General features: G+C 51.1%; 1 protein-coding gene across 1 annotated transcript in view; it reads left to right on the top strand.

The window, feature by feature from the left end:
* Positions 1 to 1189: 1189 nt before the first annotated feature.
* Positions 1190 to 11970, top strand: part of LOC119381886 (uncharacterized) — a 35980-nt gene continuing 25199 nt past the window's right edge. Inside the window, exons 1-2 of the mRNA XM_037649638.2 lie at positions 1190 to 1294; positions 10889 to 11020. Coding sequence (XP_037505566.1) covers positions 1210 to 1294; positions 10889 to 11020 — 217 coding nt within the window. The 5' untranslated portion in view covers positions 1190 to 1209. The remainder of the gene's footprint in view (positions 1295 to 10888; positions 11021 to 11970) is intronic.

The following is an 11970-nucleotide window of genomic DNA, read 5'->3' as shown; positions in this document are numbered from 1 at the left end:
GAGGCAAGTCAACAGGATCGGAAGGCTCGCTACGATGACTTGCACCGCATCGTTCACTTCAATCCCGGAGATGAAGTATTGCTGTTGACCCCTACGTGAGTTCCTGGCCTATGTGATAAGTTTCAGCCACGTTTTATCGGACCCTATGCTGTGCTTTTCTCATTCGTGACACTGAGCATATCGCAGGTTGTTGAGCTGCTACAAATAACTAGCCTGAACAAAAAGCTCGTATATTTGTGAAGGCACTCAACATGTCGCAGCGTGCCAAGCCAATCCGCAATACGGCTACTGACACACAGAACGCGCCTTAGCGGCAGAAGATCGCGAGATCGAGAGCCCATTTAGGGACAAAATATTAGATATTGCTTGTTGTTTGTTACGAATGTCTGTGGTTTGGCCATTTTCTATCCGCTATTTGGGCTGTTATGTCGATTACTGCAGCTACCACAAGTGGCTCCTGATGATCGTGAACGTTGCTCGTCAGGATAGCGAAGTGAAGCGCTACGTTTCAATGTGAGATCAACTACGTCTATGAATATCATGTCAGCCAGCAGCCCTACAGATTATACTTCTCTACGTCAAACAAAGCTGCAACTATATCTGTAAAGACACGTTTCACTTTCGTGTTCTGAGTGATTCGATTCCTAGGAAAGCAGCGGCATCAATCACCATCACGCCAGCGATGACAACATGCATATTAGTAACCTTTACGAGCAGTTGAAGCGTAAAGGATTGGGACCAAACACGCACAACACTTTCCCCGTGAAAATATATTGCGCTGCACTGTTTGCCTACACACGTCAAGCGCCTTTATTTAGTTACCTTCACATTACGCGCCCATGTACGAGTGAATATATATTACGATCTATATGGCACGGCAAGTTCGAAGCACTCTCTTACAGAAAGAAACGTAATCAAATGTCCCGAACACGTGGGGTGACCTTGCCATTTCAGGCGGTGCGCGACAAAGCCTTGACGAAAACAGCTAGCAGGCAGTATTCTATATGTAAAGTGCTTTGAGCACTTGCGTAAAATTTCGTGGACTCATCAATTCCCGCCGTTACTGAACACTGACGTGCCGTTCTATTGATGCTCCAACAATGTTATTACGTGTAAGCCCAGGAATAGCAACGAAGGGCTTAATAAACGGAGAATAAGAGCCCACAGTGACATTTCTGGGCGCCTTCATTGTACGCTAACATAGAATATATGACTTTCCAAATGAGGACATACTTTTTAACTACGCCGCCGTATATGTGTAAACTGGCTTTATTTTCTTTTATTATATTTACTGGTGAGTACTATACTCATGCCTCTTTCTATGATGGCACTTCATGGGTAAAGGTGCTTTGCCCTTTGACAATGTGCGTGAGTTTTCGCTTAAAAACCATCTTTTATGTCGGAGCAAAACAAAAAAAAAATCACAGCATATCCACGTGGTGAATGATTATGAGTGGGGCAAAGCCAACTCGCGCTGCAGCACGGCGATGGAATTGGTGCGAGCGTGGTCCTTCTTGATGGAAGATATTGTGACTAGATTGTTTGAGAACCACAATATGTTGCACACACCGCAGCTATGGCCGAAACTGTTATCAAAGAAGTCCCGCTGGAAGCGCGCGTCGGCGCCTTCGGGCAGAGCCCGCCTGATGCGTTTTGCAGCCACTTCACGTGCTCGCACAGCCTCGGGCTCTGCCTGCCGGTAAGCGCATTTTCTCGCAGCTTCACGGTCCTTCACATTTTGAAGATCCCATTTGCGCCGCAGCCGTGCAGCTTCGGCCTCGCGGGCTGGAACGGCGGGGTCTTCGCACCGCAGCCGTGCAGCTTGTCGAGCAGCTTCGGCCTCGCGGGCTCGAACGGCGGGGTCTTCTCGCCGCAGCCCTGCAGCTTGTCGAGCAGCTTCGGCCTCGAGCAGCTTCGGCCGACTCCGAGCTAAAGAGAAAGCGTGCTAAGAGGGAGCCTCATGACGCGTTCGTTCTGAAATGTTGTCTTCGAGTGTGGTTGAAAACACGAGACGTAGTAAAGAAGAAAGAACGCCCACAGGTGAACACGCACGAGAGTGTCACTCGTCAACGTCGTCTTCTTCTTCTACTGCATACCAGAACGCGCGCTTCTCACGAGCTAGAGGTGGCTACTACAACGCTACAAACAAACGGAGGATAGATAGACCCTCGGCATAAGGAGCTTCGCCCCTGAAAGTAGTATCTTATCACGATAAACACTGGCGTGGCTCCGTGGTAGAAGATTTTTCACGGAATCCACTTCCCAAAACGAATACTCGACGTTTTTCTTTTTCTTATGACCACATGCTGCATTAAATAAGGTACGCCCTTCGTAGTGAGATTTTAGCCGAACAGCGCTAACTCTGCTCGAATGCCAGTTCCTGTGCGGGTCTTGGCGGAGATGTAAATCCCGCGCTAAATCCTGCGCTAATGTCGTTCTTGTGCTGGTTTCGGTTTAGTTCAAATCCTGCGCCTAATGCAGCTTCACTCCCGTGAAATCAATCCCGTGAAAGACCCAGATAGTGGACTGGGACCGCTTCCGCTCCATTCGTCTGACTAATTCCCCTTCTTCTGCTATCACCGACCTCTCTGCCTGGACTGAGACCCTTTTGGTGGACGTCCGCACTGCCACATCCACAATCCCTGCAGCACCCCACTCCTCTATGGCAGACAGCCGTCTGCTGCACCTCTGGGAGGCCTATCACGCTGTCCACCGCCGGTGGCAGACCCAGAAGCACAATCGCCGTCTGCGCCTCCGTTTGGCTCGGCTCGCATCGGAAATGGAGGAGCACTGCTCCTCTCTTCTGCGACAACAGTGGGGTCAGACCTGCTACCGTATGGCCGGCAACCTGGGCCTTCGCGACACGTGGTCGCTTCTAAGGGTGCTGTTAGACCCCACACACACCAAAGCTTCCCAGCGCAAGGATATCTCCCATCTCCTTCACTCTTCCCCACTCACAGATACTGAGTTCCTGGCGGCTCTCCGGGACCGCTACCTCTGTACCGACCCCCCTATTCCTCTTCCCGCTTACACTGGCTCCCCCAACCCCGACCTTGATGTGGAGATCTCCTTGGGCGAGGTTCGTGCTGCGCTATTCACGCTCCGCACGACCTCGGCCCCCGGGGCGAACCGCATCACCAACAAGGCACTCCGCAACCTGGATACCCCCTCCCTTGAAGCCCTTACTGACCTTCTCAACACACATTGGCAGGCTGGTACTCTTCCCTCGTCCTGGACCCATGCACGTGTCTCTTTCATCCCCAAACCTGGTAAACCTATTTCCCTCGAGCACCTCCGTCCCATCTCTCTCACCTCTTGCCTCGGCAAGCTGTTCGAGCACGTAATCCTGGCCCGCCTCCAAACCTATTTGGATGACCATGACCTATACCCGGACTCCATGTTCGGCTTTCGTCCGCAGTTGTCGACCCAGGACGTCATGCTCCAGCTCTCCGAGGACGTCCTACACCCCTCCCACCACAAACGCACTCGAGCTATCCTGGCGCTGGACCTCACCAAAGCATTCGACAATGTACACCACACCGCCATTCTGGACGCTCTCTCTTCCCTTGACGTCGGACCCCGTGTACATGCTTACATCACCGCTTTCCTCGCCCACCGCACAGCCGAAATCTCATACGCCCACTTTCTTCTCCTTCTTTCTCCCTTGGCAACAAGGGTACTCCCCAAGGCTCTGTCCTGTCACCTATTCTTTTCAACATTACCCTCTTCCCACTCGCACGTGCCCTATGCACTATTCCAGCTCTGTCACATGCTTTCTATGCCCATGACATTACCCTTTGGGTGACCACCGGCAATATTGGCGACATAGAGGCCACCCTCCAGGCGGGTGTGGACGCGGTGACGACTCACGCCCGAGGTATCGGGTTAAGCTGCTCCCCGACCAAATCGGGGCTTTTGGTCCTTCTGCCTCGGGGGATGCCCCCCCTGTCGTCTTTTCCATTCACCGTCTCCGTTGATGGCACACCCCTTCCTCTCGTCTCTACCCTACGGATCCTCGGCCTCTTTCTTCAGTCCAATGGCAAGCACACTACCCTCATCACTCAACTCAGCAACACGGTACACCAGACCATGCGCCTCATACGCCGCATTACCAACCGTCACCACGGCATGCGCGAGCACGACCTCCGCCGCTTGGTCCAGGCCTTTGTTCTCAGCCGCTTCGTCTATTCTCTTCCATATCTCTTTCTTTCTCGCACCGAGGAAGACAAAGTTAACAGCCTTATTCGCCAGGCGTATAAGTCGGCCCGGTCCCTTCCCACATCTACCTCAACGGCTCGGCTACTGTCGATGGGCGTCCACAACTCCCTCACAGAGCTGACGGAGGCCCATCGCACGGCCCAGCTCCTTCGTATCTCCCGCACCCGGCCTGGTCGCGCACTTCTTTGCACCCTTAAACTCTCCCCTCTTATGCCTCTTCCCACCTCCCTGCCCATCCCTTCCCACATCTCCTCCCTCCTAACCGTTGATCCCATCCCTAAGAATATGCATCCTGAGCACCACCCTTCCCGTAGAGCCGCGCGAGCCTCCGCGCTCTGGCGTAGGTTCGGACGGCAACCTGCCGTGGCTTATGTGGATGCCACCCCGTACCGCCACTACACAGCCCACGCTCTTGCAGTCACCGACACCTCCCTCCGACCCACTATTACGGCCTCCGTCTGCACTTCCACCTCTGTCGAGGCCGAACAGGCAGCTATCGCCCTTGCCAACACACAAACCTCCGCGCAATACATTTTCTGTGACTCTAAGCCTGCGGTATACAACTACGCAGTTTGACGGGTGGCACCCCCGGCCGCCGGTATCTTGCGTTCTGGCACCACTCCCTCTCGCCCCATTTATATCATCTGGGTACCTGCTCACGCGGCTCATCCTGGCAACGAGGCGGCCAATTCCATCGCTCGCGATTCGACTGACCGAGCAAGCCCGCCCCCGCCGGGAATGGACACGCGCGACGCGCTCCTCACGTACCACGACATCACGCTGCACTACCGCCTCTCTCGCCTCACTTTGCCCCCCCCGCACAAATCCCTTTTCCAGCATCACCAACACTAGTGGCGCCAACTGCAGGCCCACACCTTCCTTACTCCCGCACGTCTTGTCCTCTTCCACCTCGGGACGTACTCGCCGGCCTGCCGCTTATGTGGCAGCTCCAACGCCAATTAGGATCATAACTTTTTCTCATGTCCGGCACACTTGCCCCCTGCCTCTTGGCACTTAAGAAGTCCGCAGCAGTGGGAGGCTGCTTTGTCCAGCACCAGGGCGGATCTCCAACTTCGGCTGGTGACTTGGGCGGAGGACGTCGCGGCTAGGCACGGCCTGGACGCCACAACCGGCAGCCTGAAGGCCGCCCACAACGCTGCTTTTTAATTTTTTTATATGTATTTTTTACCTTTTGGCCTTCTCAAAAATAAAGTTTTTCACCACCAGCACGTATGCAACGCTGTTAGGGACTCTATGTGCGTCGGGTGCGCCGTTTACACCGTGGCCGTATGAAAACTCGCCGTGAAAAAATGCAATGAGGTGAAAAAAAATGAAGAAAAACGCGCGTTCGCCTCGTCGCAATAGGTTTCTTAAGCCCCCATGTCGCAGCGCCCCCCACGAAACTGCGGCCGGCGCATGTATTAAAGGCGAACATTATCTGGACGCGCTCTCTTTCGCGGCGGGCGGAGAGTGTCCACACCTAAATTATTTTTCTTACACCGTGGTTCCGATGCAAGAGCTTCGGAGGTCACACCGACCTGTCCACCTTGACACAGGAAGCCCTTGCAAGCGTGAAGGGTTGCGGTGTTGCGGAGGCAAGAAACACACGTCTGTAACGCTCCAGGACAGAGGGTATGTGGACGTTTCGCAGTGGTAAAATAGGTCCCCCGGCGTGGTGGCACGAGCATCTGGATGTCGAGGATCACTGTATCAAGAATGGGCAGGGCCTAATTACCACAAAGTGACGGCGACCGGTTCTAGAAAGAACAAGGGAAACCCCGCGGTATTGACCTCACAGAACACACGCTGCGAGGCGATGGACATAGCCTCTCTATTTCATGAAGATACCGGCAGAATGTCGCCAGAATGGCGACTCTTTAGAATTCCGGAGGCTAAAGGATGAACGGTGGAAGGCATATAACAGTGAGTGGTCATGATGGGAAGGCTTCATGCGGTCACAACACACAGTATCTTCTTTTACGCGAATATGGATCTTCAATGTTTCGCATGAACATGAAGTCAAACGAAAGGGGCTTTTGTAGGTTGATAGAGTCGTGTCGCATTAGGATTTGTGTGGCTGTGTCCGCTCTCTCAAACGTAAACACATGATGTCCGCGTGAGATACATAGAGCTCTGGGTCGAAGTGGTAGAGCCAGATATGTAGCCTTTCTAAGTGCTGTGAAGCCACCAGCGCAGTGCCTTTCTTTGTGCCAAAAGCTCCCTTGCGACCCGGATTCATGATCCGTAGCGCATCTCGGCTACGCTGACTCCGGGGTAATTCCTGACTCTCTTTTCAGCCCCAGTAGTGCTAGGGGCAACTTTTTCACCCAGTGTTGTCGATCAAGCGTGCCTTCCTTTGTCGGTAGATATGCTCGATCACTCCATGCCTTTGTGGGTGGTAGGCCGTGGCGTTACGAAGGCGCGTGTCTAGTTGTCTTGCCAAGGTAGAAAAAAGCCAGGTTTGGATTTACCGGCCGATGCAAGTAGTTACGCGCAGAGGACCACTGTACCGCCAAATTCACGAAGCAACACGAGTCCGCCACTATTTCGGCCATGATGTCTCATAGGTGTCGGCTCGGGCCACTTTGAGTACCAGTTGGCCTACATGAGAAAATACTTGACGCCTTGGTAGATTGGAAGAGAGCCCAACAAGTATAAATGCATCTGCTCACATTGTCGAAACGGCTCTCTAGTGGCCGAAGCGACCACACGACTGAGCGCGTGTACCAGGTAAGTTTCGCGGCTTCACAGGCTGCTTGCCCGCCTTAGAAGATCTTTGTTGACCCTTCGCCAAGCCAAGCGGTCTGTAAAGGTCCACTGTGTTGCTCTGATGCCGGTTCAGCTTCCGCCGTGCAGCGAATTGAATATTGCCCGCCGAAACTGATGGGGAACGAACAGCCAAGGGAGGCCTGTGATGTGGCGCAGGTGACCAATGTTGCTCTCTAAGGAAGTGGCTACTCAGCGCGCTGGAGCGGCCAGTCTCATCCACGCAATCGGCGCAGCTCGGCGTTGTTTCGATGGGTAGCTGCTGGAGCTTAAAATTCCAAAGGGTTTGCAGGCACATCGATAATCCGCGACAGGTCGCCTGCTGCTTGATTTTCTGTCCTAGAGATGTGTTGGACTGCTGGAGAAAACTCGGAAATGAAGGAACGTTGCCGAAGCTAATCCGGTGAATATGATGAAAACGAAGGTTAGAGGCTTGTGGCCCCAAAAAACGAAGGTTAGAGGCTTGTGGCCAGTCAATATCTAAACGTTTCTGCTTTAAACAAGGAAGCAGAATGCTCGACAGTGCAATAGATGGCGAACACTACTCTTCCGAAGGTACTGTAGTGGGCTTCTGTAGGTTTCAGGCGCTTCGAGAAGAAGCCCAGTGGTCTCCAGTCTGTTCCACTGTAATGCTGCGGTACTTCGCTCACTGCCGTGCTCGACACGTCTACCACAAGGCAAGCTGGCATGTCGGCCAGCACTTCAATGAGCACCACTGCAGTCATCAATCGTGTTTTTGCTTCCTGAAAGAGGCTTCCTGAAAGAGGATTCGATGCTTCGGGGGCCGGCGGATCACAATTGTGGCGGCTTGGGCGTGTTGGTATGACATGACCAATAAATTCTAAGTGCACATACAGACGAGGACAAAGAACACGTAAGACACACAGGCGATAACTTTCAACACTTTATTGAAGCCAGGGGAACAGAATATATAAGGGCACACATGACCTTACATGACGCCGGCGCAGCAGGCATAAAATATGACACCATCAATGACATCGCAGGTAACGCATTTCTTTGAAAGATAGAGCAATCGACGGCTTAGCCACACATTTATCTCCTAGGCTATCTATCTTTTCCGCCTCAATTATCTCCCACACGAGTTTACTTTTGTTTCTTGTTACGATTGTGCATTTATTAAACATTGGTAGGCGCTTCTTTTCCACACTGTGATATGCATTACGGTCAGCACTGGAAACGCAGGATCATCACAACCATCACACCTTCTGCAGTAAACATCCAAAAACCCTCCGCACTTCTCCCAAACATTCCGACAATGTTCCCTGAGGCGATCATTTACACACCTCCCACTATGTCCTACATAGGTTTTGCCACATGAAATAGGCAAGCTATACAGCACAGATTCCGCATTTCGACAGATTCCACAGATTCCGCGATTACCTGTTGACGACCCATTCCAGTTCAAGAATTCTGAAGGGCTTCTAGACTTTGTCAAGTCCTGTTCTCACAAGGGCCTCAGAGCATTTTCTATAGACATCAAGGACTTACTCTATTCCTTGGCGCAGTCCGGCATGCTTTCCTGTGTTCAAGATTGTATAGATAGATACGGCAATGTAGCCTTCCAAAACGCGTGGGGAACGTCTAGCAGCGGTTTTTTGGAACTTCTTAGTCATGACCTCCGTTCTACATTTATACAGTGGGATGGTCAGCCATATCTGCAAAAAGACGGAATATGTATAGGCTCCTGTATAGCCCCCGTCCTCAGTGATTTGTTCTTAGCCTAATTAGACAGGGGCCTCAGTGACCGCCTCGTTGATATTAAAGTTTTTAGATATGTGGACGATTTCTTAATATTTCGTGAATGTAGCTCAGACTCATTTCAATCGCTAGCCAATAACTTGCTAACCCTTGTACGCGCAGGCCTAGCGCCGCTACAAATAACCCATGAAATGCCATCAAATGACAGTATCAGACTTCTTGATATCATGCTTTTATTTAGTGACAAGCGGCTGTACTGGAAGTACAAGCCGCGTGCTGGCAAACGATTGCTCCCTTATGACTCCGCCCATTCAAAACTTGTTAAGAGGGGCATCGTCAAGTTATGCCTTTCTAACGCGTTGCATAAATCGTGTCCGAAACTAATGGGCGTAACTTTTCGAACCCGCGCCGTAATATGTTCGAACCCGTGCCGGGTGCCTTCCAACCTGAAGCCCCCAAGCCTCCTTGGACGTGTGGCGACCGGTGCACCGGTGTAATGACGTTATGGGCCACCTCGTATTTCACGGACAGCTCTAAAGTTTGGCATTTCCTAACTTGCCAGTACTCAGCGAGTATTCTGTCGGACTTTGAGACCTGCCCAAAAGCACATATGACTGGTGAAGTGAAGTTGAACTGCAGACCATGTACAGAGAGGGATGTGATGTTAAGCTTTACACGCAAATCGTAAACATTGAAATTCAATTTGAAATCGCTGAAGGGGTTCGCCCAAAGTATGGCGAAGCTTACGTCGGCGATCATGAACACCCATCTGTGCAAGAGGCGGAGTCCGATGTCTAACGTCATTCAGTGGAATATATACGGCGCGAAGACAGCGTTATCGCTGCATGGAGCGTGAATTAGGGCTCGCAGCGTTGGCCATCTCCAGTCGTGCGGGAAAGGGTAGAGAGCTCGGCTCCCGTGTCGAAGAGGAGGCGAGTGCAGGTCATAAGGTCGACCACAAAGAATAGATGGCTTGAGCAAGGGCCAATGTCACAAACCTCCATCAGCGACTGTCCAGTGCACTTCCCACCCATGAAAAAGGCAAAGTGCAGCAAATGGCTTGTCAGCGAAAGCGACTATGCTACCAGCACAGTTTCCGCTGCGAGTGCCTAGGTTCACTGCGAGGATGTGAAGACGAAGTGTTGCTTAAAGTTAGTCGCCAGCGTAAAAACGAGTCGTGAGCTTGTAAAGTGCGCTGGTACGGAGATCGACTGCTTCCTCCAGGCGCGAGGGCCGGGCTCCGACTTTTATGTTTGTAAAGGTGCTCGTAAATTTTGTACGCGCACCTTTGATCAACAGAAATGTTTTTGTGTGCAGCTTATTGTGTAAAAAATAATGTGCATCCGCAGTTCTTTTTTTTTTTCATACCAATACCATTGTTATCATTTAACACTCGACAGCTTACGCAATATTTGGACGAGTGGCATTATGCACCTGCTCTGTGTGTCGCGCAGAGACGCGCGGATTACACTATTAGGTGCCGTTGACATGTCCCATGCCTGCTCTAAAAGAGGCTTTAGGCACGCGATCTGTCAAACAAAGCTGAAGCGTCCCCCAGGCGTACGACTCTGCTCAGTGCAGGCGCCAGACGCACGCCCTACCCAAGCTTTTCTGTCATTTCGTTTATAGGGAGAGCTCCATGGCCGAAAAAAATTTGAAAAAAATGAACGAAAAAGGCAATGGCTTTAGTTACACAAGCGATCATATGCTACTTCTTCTCGCACAACATACAGGTGCTTCGGCAGAAAACATACAGGTACATCCTGAAATAACCCTCTCACAATGTAAAATAGATAAAATAAAGAAATCCCAGAAACTGTGGAATCGAACTCATTTGCTTGGAGACAAACATATCTTTCGCTGCCACGGTGCTTCCTATCCGCTTGAGTCGCTGTCTTCGGCTGCACTGGCACATTTTTGCATAGTACGCCCTGTGCGGTGTTATCGCCCTCCGACTTTATACGGCAGCTTATGGCGACGGTGACCGCAGCAATGCTCCTGGAGTGCCGATATTACCCTTATCACAATAAAATGTATCCGTGCCTGGGAAGCCAACGTAAAGATTTCGTGTCCCACTACGTGTGTTTACGGTATGACAGGGATAGCCCGAGTTCTCACAGACGAGCGCTAACCAAATAAGATTCTTAGATTATAGGGTGAATAATCATTTGTCAATTTCTTACAGCAACGGGAGACCTAGAGATCTTCGCAGAAGCGAGAAAGCTGAATAATCAAATCGACGAAGCTCCGCAAGCAAGTATTCCGAGCGTTTCGGCGAGGGACGACAGTATAAGCGAACGAGGCCTTTGGGGTTTCTGTGAGTATTGATCTGCAGATAAATATTGTGCGTCTTTTAAAAATATATTCGTTTACATATAGATGAACGAAACTGGGGGAATTATTTTTCGGATTGGCTCCTTTGTTAGATAAAACCGAATATATCCGATAAACAGTTAGACGACGGGAAGCTTAATGCAGACTAGTTGCTGTCTTTAACTGTAATGGAGTAATTGTGTCGTAAATTGGAATGAATTCGTCGAAAAATCACGCTTTGCGTCGGTGGGAACCGAACCCAGAACTATGGAAGTACACGTTCGATTCCCATTGGCAGAAGTTATGGTATGTTACACAGTAGCTCCGTCACGACAAACACTGGCCATGGTGTCCTTCAAGTCTTCAAGCTCAGATGCCGAGTGTCACTTTTTTGGCCCCTATTTTCTCTTACCTGCGGCATTTATTCCATCCAGACAGACATATGACACACAAACACACAAGCCGAAGATGGGAGTCAAGATGAGCACTCAAAACTCAGGCGTATGTGCCAACACTTCCAACACAAGACCCAGTCTGGTTGCAGTTCTTAGAGTACGTACCAAAGAAAAGGGGAACTAGGTTAGCAGGGGCCAGTTCTATGGACGATTTTCCGCAACTAGTTTTTGTCAATCCAAACAAGGTGGCGCTACCGCACCGTGGCCTTCCCCGTGCTGTGGTCTTGGGCAGCGCTGCTGAATATGTCTCCATCCGCGCCGCGTCGTCTCCTTGGCGTCCCCATAGCGTTTGAGCACACGTGTTGGACAAAAAGAAAACCGGGCAGACGGCAGCGTCAGGAAAAAAAGTCACCGTGGTGGCACCTGCGGACGCAGTTGCCATCCGTCTCCAATTGATCACGTCGTCGTCTATTGTTTTGTAACCCGTAAGTCGAATCCTACGCCTTTATATTTACGCTCTGAAGCTTCGAGAGCAAAGTATTCGTCGGTATATTGCGGT

The sequence above is a fragment of the Rhipicephalus sanguineus genome, chromosome 2 (assembly GCF_013339695.2).
Source record: "Rhipicephalus sanguineus isolate Rsan-2018 chromosome 2, BIME_Rsan_1.4, whole genome shotgun sequence".
NCBI lineage: Eukaryota > Metazoa > Arthropoda > Arachnida > Ixodida > Ixodidae > Rhipicephalus > Rhipicephalus sanguineus.
Note: the sequence above shows the minus strand (reverse complement) of the source record. Positions and strands in the feature narration are given on the sequence as shown.